Source organism: Oncorhynchus tshawytscha, linkage group LG20 (genome assembly GCF_018296145.1).
Source record: "Oncorhynchus tshawytscha isolate Ot180627B linkage group LG20, Otsh_v2.0, whole genome shotgun sequence".
NCBI classification, from domain to species: Eukaryota; Metazoa; Chordata; class Actinopteri; order Salmoniformes; family Salmonidae; genus Oncorhynchus; species Oncorhynchus tshawytscha.
Window position 1 is genome coordinate 34263891 of NC_056448.1, and position 22172 is coordinate 34286062.

Sequence of the window (22172 nt, forward strand, 5' to 3'; positions counted from 1 at the left end):
CCATTTATATTCATAATATCATTAATAAATATAATTTTAAAAATAAAAAAAAATTCCATAAAGAACATTTTTTATTAATCATTATATTTGAGTTTAACCATAACATTTGTTGTAATATTTGTTCTGTCTTTTCTGGAGGATAAAACTGAAATTGTAACCAGCTTTGTATGGCTTATTTAAGAAGGGGGGGGGGGCGATACATTAAACAAAATTTCATTTTCAATTAGTTGGAAATGAGAAATTTTAATCTGTATAAAGGCAAAAAAGCTCTTTTGAACAAAGGATGAGCTTTTCTTAATAATCTACTGGAGAACCATTTTGGGGTTTAAGTATAAGTTTTGGATGAGTGAAGCTTTTAGTGAGAGGTTTAAAGCTTTAATATTTTATAATTTTAGCCCCCCAAACTCATATTCACTATATAAATAGGCATGTTTAATTTTGTCTGGCTTAGCATTCCAAATAAAATGATATATTTATTGCTCAAATGATTTTAAAAATGAATAATATGGAGTAGGCAATGCCATTAGTAAGTAAGTAAACTGTGATAGAACCAAATAGTTAATCAATGTAATTTTTCGATTAATAGACAAGTATTTACCTCTCTGTGGTTGCAAAATGATATCTAACTTTCTCTTGAAATGAATTGTGTTAAGTTCATTTATATTTTTTGAGAGTATGTCTACCTCATCATCCACCCATTTTATTGGTAAACTACAAGGTAGTGTAAACAATGTATTTTTTTATGATCCAATAAGTAATATGGTACACTTGTCATAATTCGATTTTAATCCAGAGAGGCTAGAAAAGTGATCAGATCTTCAATGAGACTGTGCAGGGATCCAGATTGTGGACTTAAGAAATAAACTAGAGTCATCAGCATACATTGACACTTTTGTTTTTATCCCCTGGATTTGTAACCCCTTGATGTTCCTCTTGGAACTAATTTTAATAGCTAGCATTTCAATGGCCATAATAAATAGATATGGTGACAATGGACAGCCTTGTTTTACTCCTCTTAAAAGCTTAATACTTTCTGAGAGGAACCATTGTTTACTATTTTACATCTGGGGTTGCTGTGCATAACTTTAACCCAATGTATAAGAGATTCACCAATATTAAAGTATTCCAGGCATCTATATATAAATTCTAATCGTACTTTATCTGCTATGAAGACCAGACCTGGTATCTTCAATGTTCCATAATGTTCAATTGTTTCAAGTAATTGTCGTATGTTATCTCCAATATGTTGTCCATGCAAAAAACCTGTCTGTTCAGGATTAACAATATCTGGTATAACTTTTTTTATTCTATATACTATGCATTTTGCCAGGACTTTCACATCACAACATTGAAGTGTTAGAGGCCTCCAGTTTTTTAAATGGACTGGATCTTTATACTTACCACCTGGGTACTATTTTAGTAGTAATGATATCAGACCTTCTTGTTGAGTACCTGAAAGTCTACCATTTGTATAACAGTAATGTAATTAAAACATTCTAATAATGGATATTTTAGTACATCAAAAAATGTGTTTTTCCAGACTGAAAAGATTTTATTGCCTCAAAAGGTTCCTCTTCTGTAAATTGGCATTCACACGGGTCTTTCTATAAATTTGTTAATTTTACATTATTATTATTAGTAGTAGTAGGAAATAAATCCTTACAGTTAACATAATTCAGTGGAAATGGAGGAGACTGAAAAGAAAACGTATGCTTAAAATATTTTGCTTCCTCTTTCAAAATATAATTTGGTGAATCATAGATAACTCCGTCATTTGTATCGAGTTTCTGTAAATTCTTTTCGGTAGAATTTCTGTGTTGAAGATTCAAGAACATTTTTGTGCATTTTCCCCCATTTTTCATCCAATTTGCTTTATTTTTGTACTGCATTACACTTGATCGTTCTTGAATAAGTACCTCCATTTCTTTTTGGTGTTCCTCTAACCTTTTTTTGTGCCTCTATAGTACAGTTGCCATTAACGTCTACCTGCGCTATTACTTCCTCTATTTCTTTTATTTGTCTAATCTCTTTTGACTTTGTACAAAACAAAGTTAATTATTAATGATTTTGTCTTAGTTAAGAACAAGTTGTCATCCAATAGGCTTTGATTAAATTTCCAATATCCCCGTCCACGTGGAAATTCTGTAAGAGTTACATGGAGGCCAATTCCTATGAATACTTTAAAAAAACTTTTGATGCTAGCAAGAATGAGACTAGGAAGTAATCAAGACTGGTTGATTAAGCCTCCTCCATATACATCTCACTAGGTCAGGGTTTTTCAACCTCCATATATCCCCTAGTTCTCATGTATCCATGATCTTTGTGATCTCCTTAAGTGCTTGAGCGTGATAGTTTGTAGAATGATTTCCTTTACGATCCATAGAGGTACTTAAAACCGAATTATGATCTCCCACCATAATAATAGATTATTTTGTTGCTTGTGAGCTCAATAGATTATTATATATATTTTCAAATATTTTCATCATTATTTGGCCAATATAGATTAATTAGTCAGATCTGTTTTTGGTCCAGTAGCATATTTAAAATAATCCTTCTTCCTTGTGGATCTGTTTGCACAGTTTGCACAATCAGATCAAAATTTGTATTAATTAGTTAAATCCCCCCCTTTTGAGTTTCTTTGACAATGACAAAAATATATTTCTCCCTCCCAGTCCTTTTTCCACCCAACCTCATCTATATTCTTAGAATGAGTTTCCTGTAAACAATATATATTATATTATTTCTCTTTTAGCCATGTAAAAATGTAGCTTATTTTTTTATGATCTGCTTTACAATTATAACTTGCTATACTTATTTTCCCACTTACCATAATGATACTCAAGTTTCAATTATACTTACCACAACCAATGTCTGTAAACTTACCATTAAAAAGCACCATGATGGTTAAGTGTCCATATAATTTGCACTGTTAAGCATACTGTAGCTACAACTTTGTAAACCAATTGTCCTAATATTCCACCCACTAAAACCTCCCCCCATATCTAGGTCTGTTGTCACTAAGACCATCAGACCATCTCCCTGACTCACGATGCACCTTTGCATCCTAAGGCAAACCCTTGGCTGCCAATTGGCGTTGGCCAGAGGGAAATGTGGGCAGTCCCATGATAACATAATTATCTATTAGGATGCCTAAGAGAACTAACCAAATAACATGGAAAACAGTCAGAAAAAAATTGTAACAATAATACATAATATTAAAATAAATAATAACAGCACACAGCACAATCTTATACATGCATGCTCATATTTGAAAGTCCTAGCTAGGCTATAAGCTTGTCAGTCTATCCTGCTCAATTGATTGGATTCAATTGTTTGTTAAAAAAAGAAAACAACCAAAATATAACACAAGACCAGTACCTTTTTTAATGTCCATTACATGCAAGACATTTTTCATGTAGTCCTCATTATATCATGTTGTATTCCGACAAAAAAAAGGAAGAAGGAAAAAGGAACAGATTCTAACGGCCTCTAATGACCGCAAGTAAAAAATGTGTCTTAGGTATCACATTATATCCTGTTGTATCGTGCCATGGCTGTGCCAGAGCCGACTGCAAGCCAACCCCGGGCACTCCCTTATGGGAAGGCATACTCAAGTTCAACTCACAATCGATTCCGACACAGCCACGACACGACAGCCAAGAACACATGTAGTACTGACAATCCAGAGCGAGTACAGCTGTAAAACCAACCCTCTCTCCACCCTACACATGATGTTTTTTATTCCAGGGTCATTGCTCTATCACCTGAGCTGTTTTACACCTAGGTCTATATCATTAGGATCAAGAATATAAAAGGTAGCATAAATAGCTTATATAATATAAACTATACCTTTCTCTCGCTTAGAGAAGTGCTTCCATAAGACAATTATTAGTTCTACCGTTAACTTGAATCCCTTTATCCCAGTGTTAACCAGCCCACACACACTAGAGACAACAACCCTGTTGACAATACCTAATCCATCCATTTGCCGGTGTGTATCGGAAGAATAATCATGCTTTACATTTTTATATTGAGATTTATTTTAAAAATGTAAAAAGTAAATAATACCAATTGTTTTAGGATCGTATAGGCCTATTCCAATAGAGAACCTAAGCAGGTTTTTAATTATATAATCCTTTATCCTAGCCCTATAATACATCTATTCACATTTATTAAGTTTTATCTTAAAAGCTAATAATTCTGACCTAGATAGTTTGTGTGTATACATTCATATGTAGGCTACATGTGTCATTTTAAAAATATATGTAGTTCTGTCCTTGAGCTGTCTAATGATGTTCTGTATTATGTCATTCTGTATTATGTTTCATGTTTTGTGTGGACCCCAGGAAGAGTAGCTGCTGCTTTTACAACAACTAATGGAGACCCTTATAAAATACCAAATACCAAAATTCTGATTCACATTAGTGAACAAGGGTCACACTATATAACAAAGTTTAAGTCTTAATATACCCGACCTCTAAAATTAGGACATATCATATTGAACAAAAAAAGTTACTTGGTATTTCTAATGTACAATCTTCAATTTAAATACATAAAAAATCATAAAGAAAGAAAGGTCTGCCTTACCCATCCTCGCCTTCCCCTAAATCAAAACCTGATATTACGTCCATACAGTCCAAAGTTCCATATTGCCTAAATAGAAAAAGGATAAGTTCATCACACCCGATCTGCATTACCATAAATCCAACCTTATTTTAAATCCACATAGTTGTTCATGCAAAAAAATATTTTTGTAAAAAAAACGATGAATCCATATTTGTACTGTGTAAGAACGGTGCAAATATGTATCAGGGACTACTTCAACAGGAGGTAGCTATCACTCACAGCCATGTTGTAATCTTCGAATCCTTGAACGTTTGATTATTTACATATAATTTATTGACCACATGACGAAGGGGTACAGGGAACGTTGTCTTTCCACTATTTCATGAGGAAATTGTTCATTCATAGAGAATGGGGTGTTCTTCCATTCTCTACCTTGTTTTAACAAGGCAATGTTCATTTTGGAGTGGGTTAGCATAGCTACGATCGGACGGGGCCTTCCCTCTGCTCTGCCACCAAAACGGTGAGCTCTTTGAAAACCAGTTGTTTCCACCTGTTCGTTCGTCATCTTGATATTATGTTCCATGAACACCTTGACCTTTTCCTCTGTTGACTGATAGTTTTCCTTTTCATCCTCCTTTATTCCCATTATAACAATATTATTTATCATACTCCTGCGCTTTAGATCAAGTAATTCAGCTGTTTTATTATCATACCATAGCCTCTCTGTAGTGTCTTTTAGGGAGTCCACGGTAGTTTTCAATATCTTATTTTCCGCTCGTATTTCTTCCATAATTTTATTACTGTAATCCATTCCTGTTTTTAAGGCCTCAACCTCCCCCAGTAGCCCAGGCAAAAGATCCAGTTTTTCTTAACTGCTCACTCATGCTTGCAAGCAATACTCTATCTTCTGGAGACTTAGTTATAAAAACGTCCTCCTCCAATGTTAAGTTTGGAATTTTAGATGTTGACTTTCCTCCTGTTTCGCTCGCAAAACTCGAGGAAAGGTCTTCTCTTGTTCGCTTCGATGTATCTGTTTCTTTTTCGAGCATATCAAAATGCTGATCAATAAATAGTTCCAGATTCTCTATATTATCCAGAATGTTTGTTTCGTAGTTATCAGCTAATCCTCAATTTTTGTGATTAATTCATGGGACAAGCTGTCATCCACATCATCCATCCAATCCAGTATTCTTACCCATAGTAGCTTGGTTAAGAGAAAAATAATCACCAGGTTGTTGGCAAGTTTCAGTTCAGAGGAGGAAGTCTAGCTTGTTATAAAGATATTAGTTGTCAGATATTAGCAAGGGGGCTTTTTTCATTGATCGAGTGTTGAGGAGAACAAAGTTAGTATTGCGAGACTGAGAAGTGAGTTTATGGATAGTGGTAGGTTGAAGGGGGCGTAGGCAGTCATGGTTTACAGTACGAGATTATGGATTGGGGGCAGGATACGAGTGAAACCAGAGAGAGTTAATGTTGCTACAAGTAGTATTGTTGACAGACCAGTTGTGATGTGTGCTACGATGCAGGTAGCGGTATCTACAGTTGAAGTCGTAAGTTTACATACACTTAGGTTGGAGACATTAAAACTCATTTTTCAACCACTTCACAAATTTCTTGTTAATAACAAACTATAGTTTTGGCAAGTTGGATAGGACATCTATTTTATGCATGACACAAGTAATGTTTCCAACATTTGTTTACAGACAGATTATTTCACTTTTAATTCACTGTACCACAATTCCAGTGGGTCAGAAATGTACACAAACTAAGTTGACTGTGCCTTTAAACAGTTTGGAAAATTCCAGAAAATTATGTCATTGCTTTAGAAGCTTCTGATAGGTTCATTGACATCATTTGAGTCAATTAGAGGTGTACCTTTTAGAGTGCCTCTTTGCTTGACATTATTGGAAAATCTAAAGAAATCAACCAAAAACCTTTTTAGACCCCCACAAGTGTGGTTCATCCTTGGGAGCAATTTCCAAATGCCTGAAGGTACCACGTTCATCTGTACAAACAATAGTACGCAAGTTTAAACATCATGGGACCACGCAGCCGTCATACCTCTCAGGAAGGAGACGTGTTCTGTCTCCTAGAGACAAATCAATCCCAGAAGAACAGCAAAGGACCTTGTGAAGATGCTGGAGGAAACAGGTACAAAAGTATCTATATCCACAGTAAAATGAGTCCTATATCGACATAACCCGAAAGGCCACTCAGCAAGGAAGAAGCCACTGCTCAAAAACAGCCATAAAAGATCCAGACTATGGTTTGCAACTGTACATGGGAACTAAGATCGTATTTTTTTGAGAAATGTCTTCTGGTCTGATGAAACAAAAATATAACTGTTTGGCCATAATGACCATCATTATGTTTGAAGGAAAAAGGTGGATGCTTGCAAGCCAAAGAACACCATCCCAACCTTGAAGTATGTTGTGGGGGTGCTTTGCTGCAGGAGGGACTGGTGCACTTCACAAAATAGATGGCATCATAAGAGAGAAAAATTCTGTGGATATATTGAAGCAACATCTCAAGACATCAGTCAAGAAGTTAAAGCTTGGTTGCAAATGGGTCTTCCAAATGGACAATGACCCCAAGCATACTTCCAAAGTGGCAAAATGGCTTAAGGACAACAAAGTCAAGGTATTGGAGTGGGCATCACAAAGCCCTGACCTCAATTCTATAGAAACTTTGTGGGGAGAACTGAAAAAGTGTGTGAACCCAGTCTAAAACACATCTGAAATACAAGCCTCGCCAGCAGAGCAAAAGCAAAGAGAGAGCGGAGACTTACTCAATGCGATAGTCGGCTGGGGCCCACGCGATGGCAAAATAATCCAGGCTGGGGCCCACGCGATGGCAAAATAATCCAGGCTGGGGCCCACACGATGGCAAAATAATCCAGGCTGGGGCCCACACGATGGCAAAATAATCCAGGCTGGGGCCCACGTGATGGCAAAATAATCCAGGCTGGGGCCCATGCGATGGCAAAATAATCCAGGCTGGGGCCCACACGATGGCAAACTAATCCAGGCTGGGGCCCACGCGATGGCAAAATAATCCAGGCTGGGGCCCACGCGATGGCAAAATAATCCAGGCTGGGTTACCAGAGCGAGAGCCATGGAGAGAAGGGCTTCAGGGGAGAGGCCATAGGACGTGGCTAGGGATGCCATCTGTGCAGGCAGCCTTGTGAGGGTTAACACGCTTAAATGTTTTACTCATATTGGCCATGGAAAATGAGAGCTCAAAGTTCTCATGAGCAAAGATGGACCGCATTGGCAAAACTGTGTTTTCCTCAATGTGGGTGAAGAAGGTGTTTAGTTTATCCAGAAGCAAGGCGATGTGCCTGGTTTTCCCTGTTATTGTCTGGAGTCTCTGCCACATACGTCTCGCATCTGAGCCGTTGTATCTGTATTGACGTTTTGCCTGTTTGATTGCCTTAGGGAGGGCATAGCTGGGCTGTTTGTACTCGTCCATGTTCCTAGTCACTTTGCTGTCTTTAAATGCTGCCATCTATCCACTGTGTTTGGTTTGGATAAATTCTAATTGTCCTAGTGGGAACAACATCCTATATGTACTTCCTGATGAACTAGGTCACAGAATCCGTGTATACGTCAATGTAATTACCAGTGGTAACCCAGAACATATCCCAGTCCGTGGGATGAAAACAATCTTGAAACATAGATTCTAATTGGTCACACCAACGTTGAACAGTCCTTATCAAGTGTACTTCCTGTTTAAGTTTCTGTCTATAGGAAGGGAGGAGCAGAATGGAGGTGTGATCTGATTTGCTGAAGGGAGGGTGGGGGAGGGCCTTGTAGCCATCCCGGAAAGGGGAGTAACAATGGTTTAGAATTAATGATGAGTGAGTAGTGCAGGCGATGTGTTGATACATCTTCTGTCACATTGTCCTCAGATTTGCTTAATTAAATAAATGCAGCCTCAGGATATGCAGTTTCTAGTTTGCACAAAGTCCAGTGTAGTTTCTTGAGAGGCTTGAGGATAGAAGCTGTTCAAGAGCCGTTGTTCTCAGACTTGAGGCAACGGTACCGCTTCCCATGCGGAAGGAGTGAGAACACTCTATGACTTGGGTGGGTGGAGTCTTTAACAATTTTCCGGGCCTTCCAATCACACCACCTGATATAGAGGTCCTGTATGGTAGGGAGCTCAGCCCCAATGATGTACTGGGCTGTCTGCACCACCCTCTGTAGCACCATGTGATCAAGGTCAGTGTAATTGTCATACCAAACAGTGAGGCAGCCAGTCAATATGCTCTCAATGGTACAGCTGAAGAACTTGTTGAGGATTTGTGCCCAATCTTTTCAACCTCCTGATGTGTTAAAACGAAAAAGTGGTGCAAGGTAGTATCCTCAGTAGCTACAGGAAAGAAACCGAATCTCATGGAGAACCCTGGATCATCCCCTTGGTTCCATCAAAAACAGCATCCATTCTCTTCTTAATTGTTCTTCTTAATTGTTCTTACTCTTCTTAAGTCAGTAAATTATTTTGCTTTCACTACAGTGAATAAACTGTATCACAGGTCTCACTTCTTATGGCTTGACACTCCATTTCTGGATCTGACTCCAAAACAGAGGAGTCTGACATGCTTATACTTAGCTACAGGAGACGGTAAAATACAGCCGAACACGGTCTGTTAAGAACAGCATTAACACCATGATCCCGCAATAAAACACTTAAAACAATGGTTTTATAGGTATAAAATGTGTCTTAGAAATATAAATCTCTCATGCATTGAGTTGTTCAACTGACTAGGTATCACCTTTCCTGAAGTTTATTTAAAAAATAAAAACACTGAAGCGCAGAATCGCAACACCAATTTTTTTTGTTGCCTCAGCCACAACCCTAAATCTAACACTAGCTTCATGTCCACACTCCGACTCAACCCTAACCCTCGACCACAACCCTAACCCTAACCCTAGCCTCATGTCCACCCTCTGGCTCAACTCTAACCCTCGACCACAACCCTAGCCCTAGCTTCATGTCCACACTCTGACTCAACCCTAACACTCGACCACAACCCTAGCCCTAACTTCATGTCCACACTCCGACTCAACCCTAACCCTCGACTACAACCCTAGCCCTAGCTTCATGTCCACACTCTGACTCAACCCTAACCCTCGACCACAACCCTAGCCCTAACTTCATGTCCACACTCTGACTCAACCCTAACCCTCGACCACAACCCTAGCCCTAGCTTCATGTCCCACACTCTGGCTCAACCCTAGCTTAACCCTCGACCACAACCCTAGCCCTAGCTTCATGTCCACACTCTGACTCAACCCTAACCCTCGACCACAACCCTAACTCTAGCTTCATGTCCACACTCCGACTCAACCCTAACCCTCGACTACAACCCTAGCCCTAACTTCATGTCCACACTCCGACTCAACCCTAACCCTCGACTACAACCCTAGCCCTAGCTTCATGTCCGCCCTCTGGCTCAACTCTAACCACAGTAACCCTAACCCTAGCTTCAAGTCCACCCTCTGGCTCAACTCTAACCACAGTAACCCTACCCCTAACCCTAGCTTCATGTCCACCCTCTGGCTCAGCTCTAACCACAGTAACCCTAACCCTAACCCTAGCTTCATGTCCACCCTCTGGCTCAACTCTAACCACAGTAACCCTAACAATCCTGCATGCCAACAACTTTATAACATGTCACACACTTTCCACACTTTCTCTGTGATAGTATTGCTAACATGTTGTTTGTGGTATTGGGGTTATTTTCTTGAATGTTTGTGTGTAGTGTAATGGTCATATTCTGACAGCTGATAGGTCCAATGGATAAAATCAGTCCAAGAGCATCAACCATTGCTACTTCTAAACCTACATCACTTACTTAAAGTGACAAAGTCATGAACTTAGTGCTTAGAGTGCTATCTACTTTTGCCCAACGTCTATTACACAGTTTCCAATCACTCTGCTCGTCTTTCCAAGTATCCCCTTGCACAGTCCCTATACATTTTTGTTAATGCTTATGTTCTTTTACATAATATTTTTTTTGTTACCACCACAAATACATGCTGCCACTAAGACCGCACTGAATGAGCTGTATAAGGTGTCATGACGTGGCCCTCTTTGGGTATAGTGAGTGGCTTCCCCCTCTCTCCCTCCTACACCCAGGTTCTGTTATCTCAGGTCGTAAATTCCTGGAGGAGACTCTCTCCTCCTGGCCATGCAGAAAGAGACACATAGAGAGCAAAGGAACTCCTTCTACATCACAGAACTTGAGAACTGAACAATATCCATGTTTTGGAGCATGTGTAAATGTGTCGGTGGAGAAACCAGCTATAACCCGGTCCGTTTTGTTTCATGTTTGTGACCTTGTGAAAGACAATACAGCCACATTACCATAACTCTGTTTATACAGGAGCCTCCGTTATGAGGTTTGCGTCTAATTATTGTATAAAATGAATGAGTACAGATTAAAGTATTTGTGAAATGATGTAATGTGATTTTAAACCATTAATGTGAGAGAATTGTATTCCCTTTAAAGTTTAACTAAGTCATTGGCCCGCCCCCATGAGCACAGACATGATCTGGCTCATGGGACAGCCCTTTTCTACTGTTACGAATAAAACCCACACCTGAAGAAATCCTCTTCGGGCCATGCGTACCTCGTCATATCGGCTTAGCCCACTAGGGAACCTCCCCTATCATTTCCTTGTAACCAGATCTACTGTTTGTTTGTTTGTTTGTTTGTGTATTTCTGTGATTATTTAGTTAGTTAGTAAATTAATTATTAAGACAATTGGTGTATGGAAGATTCATAGTAAAGGCTGGGTTTGTGCAGATAACCAACAATTTATGACGTTTGGAATGAGACTAATGTGAGGTAAAGAATAATGAAATAATTCAAAGATTAATTGAGTTATATTAGGAAAATTCTAACTTTGTAATCTGAAGATTTTCCTTGGTGCACCAACATCCTAGTTAATTACATTTACATGATTAGTTTAATCACGTAATAATAACACAGTTTAGCCTTTTGTTAATCCACCTGTCGTGTCAGATTTTGAAATTATGCTTTACAGCGAAAGCAATCCAAGCGTTTGTGTAAATTTATCGATCGCACGACAAGTACACTTAGCATCAGGTAGCTTGTTCACGAAAATCAGAAAAGCAATCAAAATAATAGTTTACCTTTGATGATCTTCGGATGTTTTCACTCATGAGACTCCTAGTTACACAACAAATGTTCCGTTTGTTCCATAAAGATGATTTTTATAATCAAAATACCTCCGTTTGTTTGCCGCGTTATGTTCAGAAATCCACAGGAAAAAGCGGTCACCACAACGCACCACAAAATTCCAAATAGTTTCCATAATGTCCACAGAAACATGTCAAACGTTTTTTATAATCAAGCCTCAGGTTGTTTTTAAAATATATAATTGATAATATATCGCCCGCACATGTCTTTCACAGTAGGAGAGGGAAAAGCAATACCCATCCAAACTCTGTTGCGTGAGCAAAACTCATGTGACCACTTGACGCAATGTTATCGTTCTGGCTCATTTTTCAAAATAAAAGCCTGAAACTATGTCTGAAGAAGCGATAGGAAAAGGAATCTGGTTCATATCCCTTTAAATCCAGCAAAGGGAGGCTATGGAACATGGAGTTTTCAAAATAGAAGCCACTTACTGTTTAGATTTTCCTCAGGGTTTCGCCTGTAATATCAGTTCTGTTATACTCACAGACAATATTTTGACAGTTTTGGAAACTTTAGAGTGTTTTCTATCCAATACTAATAATAATATGCATATATTAGCAACTGAGACTGAGGAGCTGGCCGTTTACAATGGGCACCTTTTCATCCAAGCTACTCAATACTGCCCCTGCAGCCATAAAAAGTTAATGATGCCAAAGACACGACAAAGGCCATAAGCAAACAAGAAAATGCTCACCCAAATACGACACTCCAAGTGGCCAGGGATTTTAATGCAGGGAAACTGAAATATTTTACCTCCTTTCTACCAGCAAGTCTACTGTGCAATTCGAGATGAAAAAAACTCTAGGTCACCTCTTTTCTACACACAGTGATGCAGACAAAGCTATCCCTTGCCCTCCATTTGGCAAATCTGGCCAATACTCTATCCTCTTAATTCCTGCTTACAAGCAAAAACTCAAACAGGAAGTACCAAGGATGCGTTCAAAATGGAAGTGGTCCGATGAAGCGGACGCTAAACTACAGGACTGTTTCGCTAGCACAGATTGGAATATGCTACGGCATTCATCCAATGGCATTGAGGAGTTTACCATATTAGACACCAGCTTAATTAATAAGTGCATCGACGACATAGTCCCCACACCGTATGTACATATCCTAACCAGAACCCATAGATTGCGAGCAACATCCACACTGAGCTAATGGTAGAGCTTCCATTTTCAAGGAGCAGGACACAAATCTGGACACTTATAAGATATCCACTATGCCCTCCGATGAACCATCAAACAGGCAAAACATCAATACAGGACTAAACTCTAATCCAACTCTGACACTTGTCAGATGTGGCAGGGCTTGCACACTATCATGGACTATAAAGGGAAACCCAGCCGCGAGCTGCCCAGTGACACAAGCCTACCAGAGGAGCTAAATGCCTTCTATGCTCGCTTCTGGCAATCAACACTGAATCATGTATGAGAGCACCAGCTGTTCCTAACGACTGTGTGATCACACTCTCCATAGCCCATGTGAGTAAGACCTTTACATAGGTTAACATTCACAAGGCCGCAGGGCCAGACGGATTAGCAGGACGCATACTCAGAGCATGTGCTGACCAGCTGGCAAGTTTCTTCACTGACATTTTCACCCTTTCCCTGACCCAGTCTGTAATACCCACATGTTTCAAGCAGACTACCAAAGTACTCATGCTCAAGAACACCAAGGTAACCTGTCTAAATGACTATTGCCCCATAGAGCTCAGATCTGCAGCCATAAAATGCTTTGAAAGGCTGGACCCACTCCAATTCACATACAGCCCCAACATATTCACAAATGAAACAATCTCTATTGCACTCTACACTTCCCTTTCCCACCTGGATTAAAATAATGCATACGTGAGAATGCTGTTTATTGATGACAGCTCAGTGCCCTCTAAGCTCATCACTAAGCTAAGGACCCTGTGATTAAACACCTCCCTCTGTAATTGGATACTGGACCCTCTGGCAGGCATACCCCAGGTGGTGAGGTTAGGCAACAATACGGTTCTCTACGCTGACCCTCAACATGGGTGCCCCTCAGATGTGCGTGCTTAGCCCCTTCCTGTACTCACCCACAACTGCGAGGCTGCACACAACTCCAATACCATCATTAAGTTTGCTGACGACACAACGGTGATAGGCCTGATCACCGACTACGATGAAACAGCCTACAGGGAGGTCAGAGACCTGTCAATGTGGTGCTAGGACAACAAACTCTCCCTCAACATCAGCAAGACAAAGAAGCTTATCGTGGACTACAGGAAACGGAGGGCTGAGCACACCCCATTCATGAGAGAGCATCTTAAATGTCTACATCACCTCTTGGTATGGCAACTGCTCGGCATCAGACCGTAAGGTGCTACAGAGGGTAATGCGTACCGCTCAGCTCCCTGCCATCCAGTACCTCTATACCAGGCGGTGTCAGAGGAAAAATTGTCAAAGACTACAGCCACCCAAGTCACAGTCTGTTCTTTCTGCTACCGCAGAGCATTACCGGAGCACCAAGTCTGGGACCAAAAGGCTTGAGAACAGCTTCTACCCCAAAGCCATAAGAATGCTGAACTGTTAATTAAATGGTTACCCGGATGTTCTGCTTTTCGCCCCCTACCTACATGTACATAGTACTTCAATTAATCAATCAATCACCTAACCAAACCTACATGTACATATTACCTCAATCAATCACCTCAACTACCACGTACCTCAGTACACTGACTCGGTACCGTTACTCCTTGTATATAATCTGTATATGGCCTCGTTATCGTTATTTTGTTGTGTTATTTTGTGTTACTTCTATTTTCTTTTTATTTCTTTGTCAATTTTCAAACTGCATTGTTCGGAAAGTGGCTCGTAAAGTAAGCATTTCACATTAAAGGCTACACTTGTTGTATTCAGCATAACTGACAAATAACATTTTATGTGAAAAGAGATTCAACCTCAGAATCCATTTCACATGACTCATTATTTGTCCCAGATATCTCCTTTCTTGTATATTCTAAATATGTCTCTTTTGACAGGCTGGCCTTTTGGGAGGTTAGTGTGTAAGCTGAGTGGGATGGTTCAAGGCATATCAGTGTCAGCTTCAGTCTTTACTCTGGTGGCCATAGCTGTGGATAGGTGAGGTTTCTTTCAACTGATTAAATCATTTTATAAAATTTATTGTGCGTGTTTGTGTGTGTTTAGAAAATTTCAATGCAATTTCACAGCACAACAGACAATTTCACAATACAGACATTTTACAGAATGCTCTCCCCCTCACCTCCCGTCTGAACAGGTTCCGCTGCATCGTATACCCCTTCAAGCAGAAGCTGACAATCTCCACCTCCACACTGATCATCATCATCATCTGGGTGCTGGCTATCTCCATAATGTGTCCCTCAGGGGTCATGCTCCAGGTACACTGTCTAATGCTGGTGCATGTCAGGTTTCATTAATCAACGGATTTGAGAGGGACACATCAACATGTCAAGTTTAACATCAATGTAAAGCGTAAGCATCAGACACATTTTCATCCCTTTCCGTTTAAAAAAAAATTGTGACTGTATTTCCAAGGTGACCAAGGAGCAGCGTGTTCTTATCCTACTGGGGGACGGCTACAACAACACCCGCCCCTTCTACTGGTGCCGTGAGAACTGGCCCAATCAAGAGATGAGGAAGATCTACACCACCGTCCTATTCGCTAACATCTATCTAGCCCCATTATCACTCATTGTCATCATGTACGCCCGCATCGGATTCACCCTCTTTAAGACGGCCATACCCTCCTCCGGCGGGTGCAGTGGTAGTGGCAGCAGCGGTGGGACGAAACCCAGCCTGGACAACCACCGTCAGTCGAAGAAGAAGAAGAGGGTAATCAAGATGCTGTTGGTAGTGGCGCTTCTCTTCATCCTGTCATGGCTCCCGCTGTGGACGCTGATGATGCTAAGCGACTACGCCAGCCTGACGGCAAGCCAGCACCGCATCATCAACATCTACGTGTACCCGCTGGCCCACTGGCTGGCCTTCTTCAACTCCTCCGTCAACCCCATCATCTACGGTTTCTTCAATGAGAACTTCCGACGGGGGTTCCAGGCCGCATTTAAATTCCAGCTGTGCTCCGCAGTCATGGAGCGCCAGAAGACCTACTCGCATCGTATCCAAGGCAACGCAGTGTTACCAGCGAACCTGCACCTGCCCACCGGGGCCGGCTCAGGGGGGTCGGAATTGGCTTTGGTGAACAGGAAGGGGCTGGGTCGGGAGGAAGTTGTCGGGCGGACATCCGGCGGGCGATCGTCAGAGAGCGACGTGAAGGAGCAGGATCTGATCATGGAGGATCTGGAGAAGGTATCCCAGATTTGAGCATTTCAAAACATACTGTATTGGGACATGTAGTGGACAGATTTAAAGATGTGATTTTAATCACATATACTGTAACACACATACTGTACTGTACATGCCATAGAGAGACATTCAGATAACCTGGAGTAGGTATCAGATTTAAACATGACATTTAAACATGTACTGTTACATTTACTGCAATAGCCATACTGTGCTATACACATTCAGGAAAAGCAGAAGGTATCCCAGAATACACACATACTGTACCTGCCATAGAAACCTGAGGCAGACGCTGCACTGAGAAGACCCTAACACCCACATAATGTGTCCATGGAGAAGATATCCCAGATTTAAACACTGAATTTTAACATGTACTATAACACATACACTGTACGGGCCATTGCCCATTGGGACCGGCCAGAGGAGCCAGACCCTTCAATGAGCACAGAGGATACAGGCTGGGTCCCAAATTGCACCCTATTCTCTAAATTATTGCAACAACTTGCCATGTGGCCCCGTTTTTAAAGGATTGTGGGTAATTCCAATTTTTTAAACGTCATGACACTTTTACACAATATTATATGCATGTTTGAAGAAAGAAAACTATATTTCTATATTAGTATTAAGCAGTTTGTTGTGCTTTGAGGTGTACTGGATCATGGTACATGGATATCAAAGCTGATGACACAACATTTTCCCAACATCAACAATGTCATGAGCACCACCCTTAATGACCGAGGCAAATGCAACATTCCACACTGCTTGCAGCTCTACCACCACTTATTCTACTGCTAGTCAATTGAGCACTATGCTCAACAATGTCATGAGCACCACCCTTAATGACCGAGGCAAATGCAACATTCCACACTGCTTGCAGTTCTACCACCACTTATTCTACTGCTAGTGGATTGAGCACTATGCTCAACAATGTCATGAGAACCACCCTTAATGACCGAGGCAAATGCAACATTCCACACTGCTTGCAGCTCTACCACCACTTATTCTACTGCTAGTGGATTGAGCACTATGCTCAACAATGTCATGAGCACCACCCTTAATGACCGAGGCAAATGCAACATTCAACACTGCTTGCAGCTCTACCACCACGTATTCTACTGCTAGTGGATTGAGCACTATGCTCAACAATGCCTGCGAAAGTGGGTTAAAATGACTGATAATCAAAAACATAAATCAATGTTAAAACAATAAGTCACAATCACTGAAAGTAACTAATCAAAATGATGAACTAGATCTAACAGATAACAGTTTTGGAATTGATCAAATTAAGTTGGATCTAAGGCATTTTTTAGATGCTGGACTTCTGAAACACCAAATGTTAAGTATATTATACATACGAATACCTCATCTTGGAAATACTCAAAATGTTGAGTGTTTTTCAAAATACATTTACATCATTTAGGAGACACTCTTATCCAGAGCAATTTACAGGAGCAAAGCCTTGCTCAAGGGGACATTGACAGAATGTTCACTTAGTCACATCGTGGATTCGAACTAGGGACCTTTTGGCCATAACCACTAGACTACCTGTCATTAAACTAGCACAATATATTTTACGCTGCAGGCACATCTCTGCTTAGCAGAAGTATGTACAATCTGTCTAAACATCTCTTTCTGAATGTCATGAATATGTTTCATTATTGTGTCCGTGTTTAGTGGATGGTGGATTAATCCATACAGAGACACTGATTGTGGCGAAGAGGGAAGATGATTAACAGGGAATTCTTTTTATACACAATTCTTGATTATGTTCAATTACATGACAATCTCTCTATGGGGAAAGTCTGATTGGAAAAGACAACATTACCTATAGATGTAAGAAAGATTTGATTTGAGCATCATCTTGTATCATACTGCACTTTGATTGTCTTGTCTCAAACATTACATTCCATTTGCTTGCACCAAATATGCAACCTTTCATTCCAGTACCTCTTTTGTATTGAAAACCATAAGTAGAACATATTGTTCTTAAACTGATGTTTAAGGGGGCACATTTTCTCCTTTTTTTCCTTCCACAGGTTATATATGACCTATGAGACACACTTAATGTCACAAAGAAATTGTGCAGTCAACCTTCATTCAGCCGTGCAGTAGCCAGTGGACATCAATTTCCTCATGGCTCTTTAGGGTCATGACTGACTGGTGACATTTAAGGATGACATCTCACACTTAAGAGGGACATCTTATTGAATGTCATATGATATGCATGGATTCATCCTTACCAGTGGACAATAGAGTACATGCGCCTCTTGCTGGGCTATGCTCAGTCAAAGAGGGGAGTGGGAGGGTGGATGGATGCAGGGGGACACTTATTGTGCTCCGCACCTCTGTCAAAGATGGGAGTGAGAGGATGGATGCAGAGGGACACTTGTTGTGCTCCACACCTCTCAGTCAAAGGGAGGGGCACTCAGAGCCGAGGCGAACGCAGTGATGTGCCTATTCAGTTGCCTTGGGACTGATTAGAACATGACAAGAGACCATGCAGGGATGAGAGATGCCTCCTGCTGCTGCACACTTAGACAAGAGGACTGGGAATAAAAAGGAATAGAATCAACCAACCACCAACAATTAAAGCAGTGTACTTATGAGATACAGCGAAGGATATTATTTTATGTTGTTTTGTTTGTATTTTAATAGTGATTGTGAATATTCATTTTTAACGATGAGTGTCTTGCACCAGAATTTTATGCTGCTTTTCTGTGTGCCAAAATATTGTAAACTCTTCTGCTGAACAGGAATAGTTGTTCTGACTAATTTATCCTTGTTAACAAAGAAAATATTACTTTATGACTGACAGCCTACTTAATTTGGAGGCTAAGGAATCTATATGTCATATAAATACAGTGGCGGTGGAATTTTGCATGTTTTACTCTTTTGGAAAACCTTTATGACGTTGGAAAACCTTTATGTTGTGGAAAATAACTGGTAGCCTAATATTTCACTTCCATCATGGTTTCCTGTTCGTCATATGAATCGGACCAAGGCGCAGCGTGGTGTGCGTACATTCTTTATAAGGATGAACACAGAACAAACTAACCAAAATAACAAAATGACATGTGACGCTATACAAATGAGTGCTAACAGGCACATAGACAAGAACCCACAAACACAAAAAGGAAAATGGCTACCTAAATATGAACCCCCAGTCAGAGACAACGATAAACAGCTGACTCTGATTGGGAACAATATCAGGCCACCATAGACATATAAATGACCTAGACCTACAAAACCCCTAGACATACAAAAACCTAGACAATACAAAAACTAGTATACCCACCCTCGTCACACCCTGACCTAACCAAAATATAAAGAAAACAGAGATATCTAAGGTCAGAGCGTGACAGGAACAGGGTTTGTTGTATAAAAGGGTTTGTTGTTTGTTGATGTACTGTATCATATCTGTCAAAGTCATCAAATGTCATCAAATGTTATGATAGGTTGTCTGTTGTTGTCATGAAACTGACAGGGCTGTGATTTGTCATGAAGTGTTGCCACAATAGCGGTGTTGTGATTGTCCAATTCAAGAAATGTGTAACATAAAAAATACATACCTCAGCTTATCGGTTGAAGATGAGTCCACCCAGCCTCTGAGATTGTACAATCATTTGAACTGTTTACAGCTGCTAAGTAATCATAATAAATCAGTTAAAAATTATTTAATTTTGAAGATGTCAAAAGCGTGTGTTCCCACATGAAAAAACAGTTTAGTATTCACTGTAGTGGTTTTGCAGACTTTACTGTAGTATTCACTGTAGTGGTTTTGCGGACTTTACTGTAGTATTCACTGTAGTGTTTTTGCAGACTAAAGTACTGTAGTATTTACTGTAGTGTTTTTGCAGACATTACAGTAGTATTTACAATACTGCTTTTGTTATATCATTGACATAGCAGTGGGGGCTTTGTCTTTGAGGAAACCTACTGGACAAAATACTCAAAGAGCAGATTTTCCATAACACGTAGGTAGGATTCAGAGCTTCTGCTCTTTGTTTAATAAACTGTAGGGAACACATTATATGGTCTATACTTGGCATGTAGGTTTCGTATGGGTGGCACACATTGGGATATGGGTTAATGGGCAGTGTATATGCAAATCAAATACTTGAATGTATATTATAGTAATTACTCTAGTGTTTTTTCAGATATTACTGTACTATTAAAGTGTTTTGCAGACTAGTGTTTTTGTGAACATTACTATAGTATTTGCTGTGGTGTTTTTGTGGTCTGTAGTATACTGTAGTATTTACTCTACAGTATACTACAACATTCTATAGTAAGTACTACACACGAGGTATACTACAGTGTGTAGTATAGTATTCTACAGTTTACCACAGAATTCTATAGTAAGTACTGTAGTATTCTATAGTAAACTGTACTATTTTACATGTGGGTTGTTATATTGTGTTACTGGGCTTCTGCGTAAATGCTTTGTACTCTGTATGAGCTTATCATTGCTAATGGAGGAGAACAATTGTGGCTTCAAAATAAACATGTTATAAATCTACATGGAAAAGAAGTTGTTGAGTCACTGAGTTTGTGAACGAATGTATGCTTTGAGGGACTTGTAATTCACCATGAAATTCATTTTCACTTATCAGTTTCACATCACTTTTTCAGATATATCAATGTTCTATTCACTAGCAAAATCCAGAAATCTACTGTGTGCTATGTCTGGAGATGAAACATAGAGAATAGTGAATAGTATAACAAGTCTGCTGTGAGATTTGGACTGTGCTGGATATTTATAAGAGGAGTATGGAGTCAATTGGGTTTTAGAGAGCTCAAATAGTTCCTAGAGTTTCATCATCCTTGTCTGAGTTTTGGCTAGTAGTCATATACAGAAGTAGTATACAAGTAATTCCATCTTAATGCCCCCCTGGGACTCAATAAAGTTATATTATTGTCTATTCAACAAGGACTCCACCACATTTAGACATGGAATTCACCACATTGCCCTTGTTGTTGGCAACACATTTCACAGGAATGGCACAGAGCATTATAATTACTGAACCTACTGTAGTAGCACTTACCATTTTTGGAAAGTGAAGTGAAGTGCTACTGCATAATTGCACACCTAGTCTACTTATAGCCTACTAACGGTATTATATGGTTCTGTTACAGGGTAATAAACTGGCAGCTACACTTGTATAAGATCTATTGCATGTTAAGTGTGGCTGTTCAGTTCAGTAAACCCTGTAGTGATTCCAGCCATCTTAGCTAAGCTAATGGATTCTGTGAATTTTCAATTTAAATAATACCTAATTCCAAAATAAACAGACCAGGCTACGGATGAAACAAGGGGATGAAACAAATGTCAAAAATAAATGTGCAAACCTTTTTAATCCACAGATGTTTTTAATCCTAATGGATGAACATGGAAGGTATACGGTATACGCTGTCAATGAAAACCCTGAGACTTGCACTCTCCTTCTTTCTCTCTCTCATTCTCACTCATTCTCTCTCTCCTCTCTCTCTCTCTGCCTCTCTCTGTTAGCTCTCTCGCTGCCTCTCTCCACTATCTCTCTCTCTCCCTCTCTGCCTCTCTCTCTCTCTCTCTGCTGCTCTGTCTCCCACTCTGTCTCCCTCTCCCTCTCTCTCCCCTTTATCCCTCTCCCTTCCCATCTTTGTCTGTCTTCCAATTAATCCTGCAGGATTACACACTCACGGCCCTCCTATGGCACATTGCCAAATCACATCCACCGGTGCCTGCTAATGCTTAATCAAACCTAGCAAAGTACTCTGCATGTTTGCTGCTGTTACAGTTGTTATTGTTGTTGTTCTTAATTCTCCACATACTGTGCCTCGTTGAAAGGTAAATCACTTGCTACAAGGCTAAGGCAGTGCAGCCTGCACCTCCCCATCTGTTCGCAGGCATGTGTTTAGCTCTCATCACATAGGCCAGGGCTCTCAAACCCTGTTCCTGGTAGGCCAATGCAACTTTAATGTGAACTCACAACACCATTGACATAGTAAATCATGAATGCAGCAGGCGGGTGCTTCTATATGTGGCTATATAGCTTGGATCTCCTTTCCATAATGTGTAATTCATTCTGATT

At 40.1% G+C, this 22172-nt stretch overlaps 1 protein-coding gene across 1 annotated transcript in view; it reads left to right on the forward strand.

The window, feature by feature from the left end:
• The window catches only part of LOC112219798 (neuropeptide FF receptor 2-like), a 31735-nt gene extending 12462 nt beyond the window's left edge, over positions 1-19273 (forward strand). Inside the window, exons 3-6 of the mRNA XM_024381310.2 lie at positions 14802-14901; positions 15059-15179; positions 15337-16107; positions 18138-19273. Of these exons, the coding sequence (XP_024237078.1) occupies positions 14802-14901; positions 15059-15179; positions 15337-16107; positions 18138-18155 (1010 nt within the window). The 3' untranslated portion in view covers positions 18156-19273. The remainder of the gene's footprint in view (positions 1-14801; positions 14902-15058; positions 15180-15336; positions 16108-18137) is intronic.
• Positions 19274-22172: the final 2899 nt, after the last annotated feature.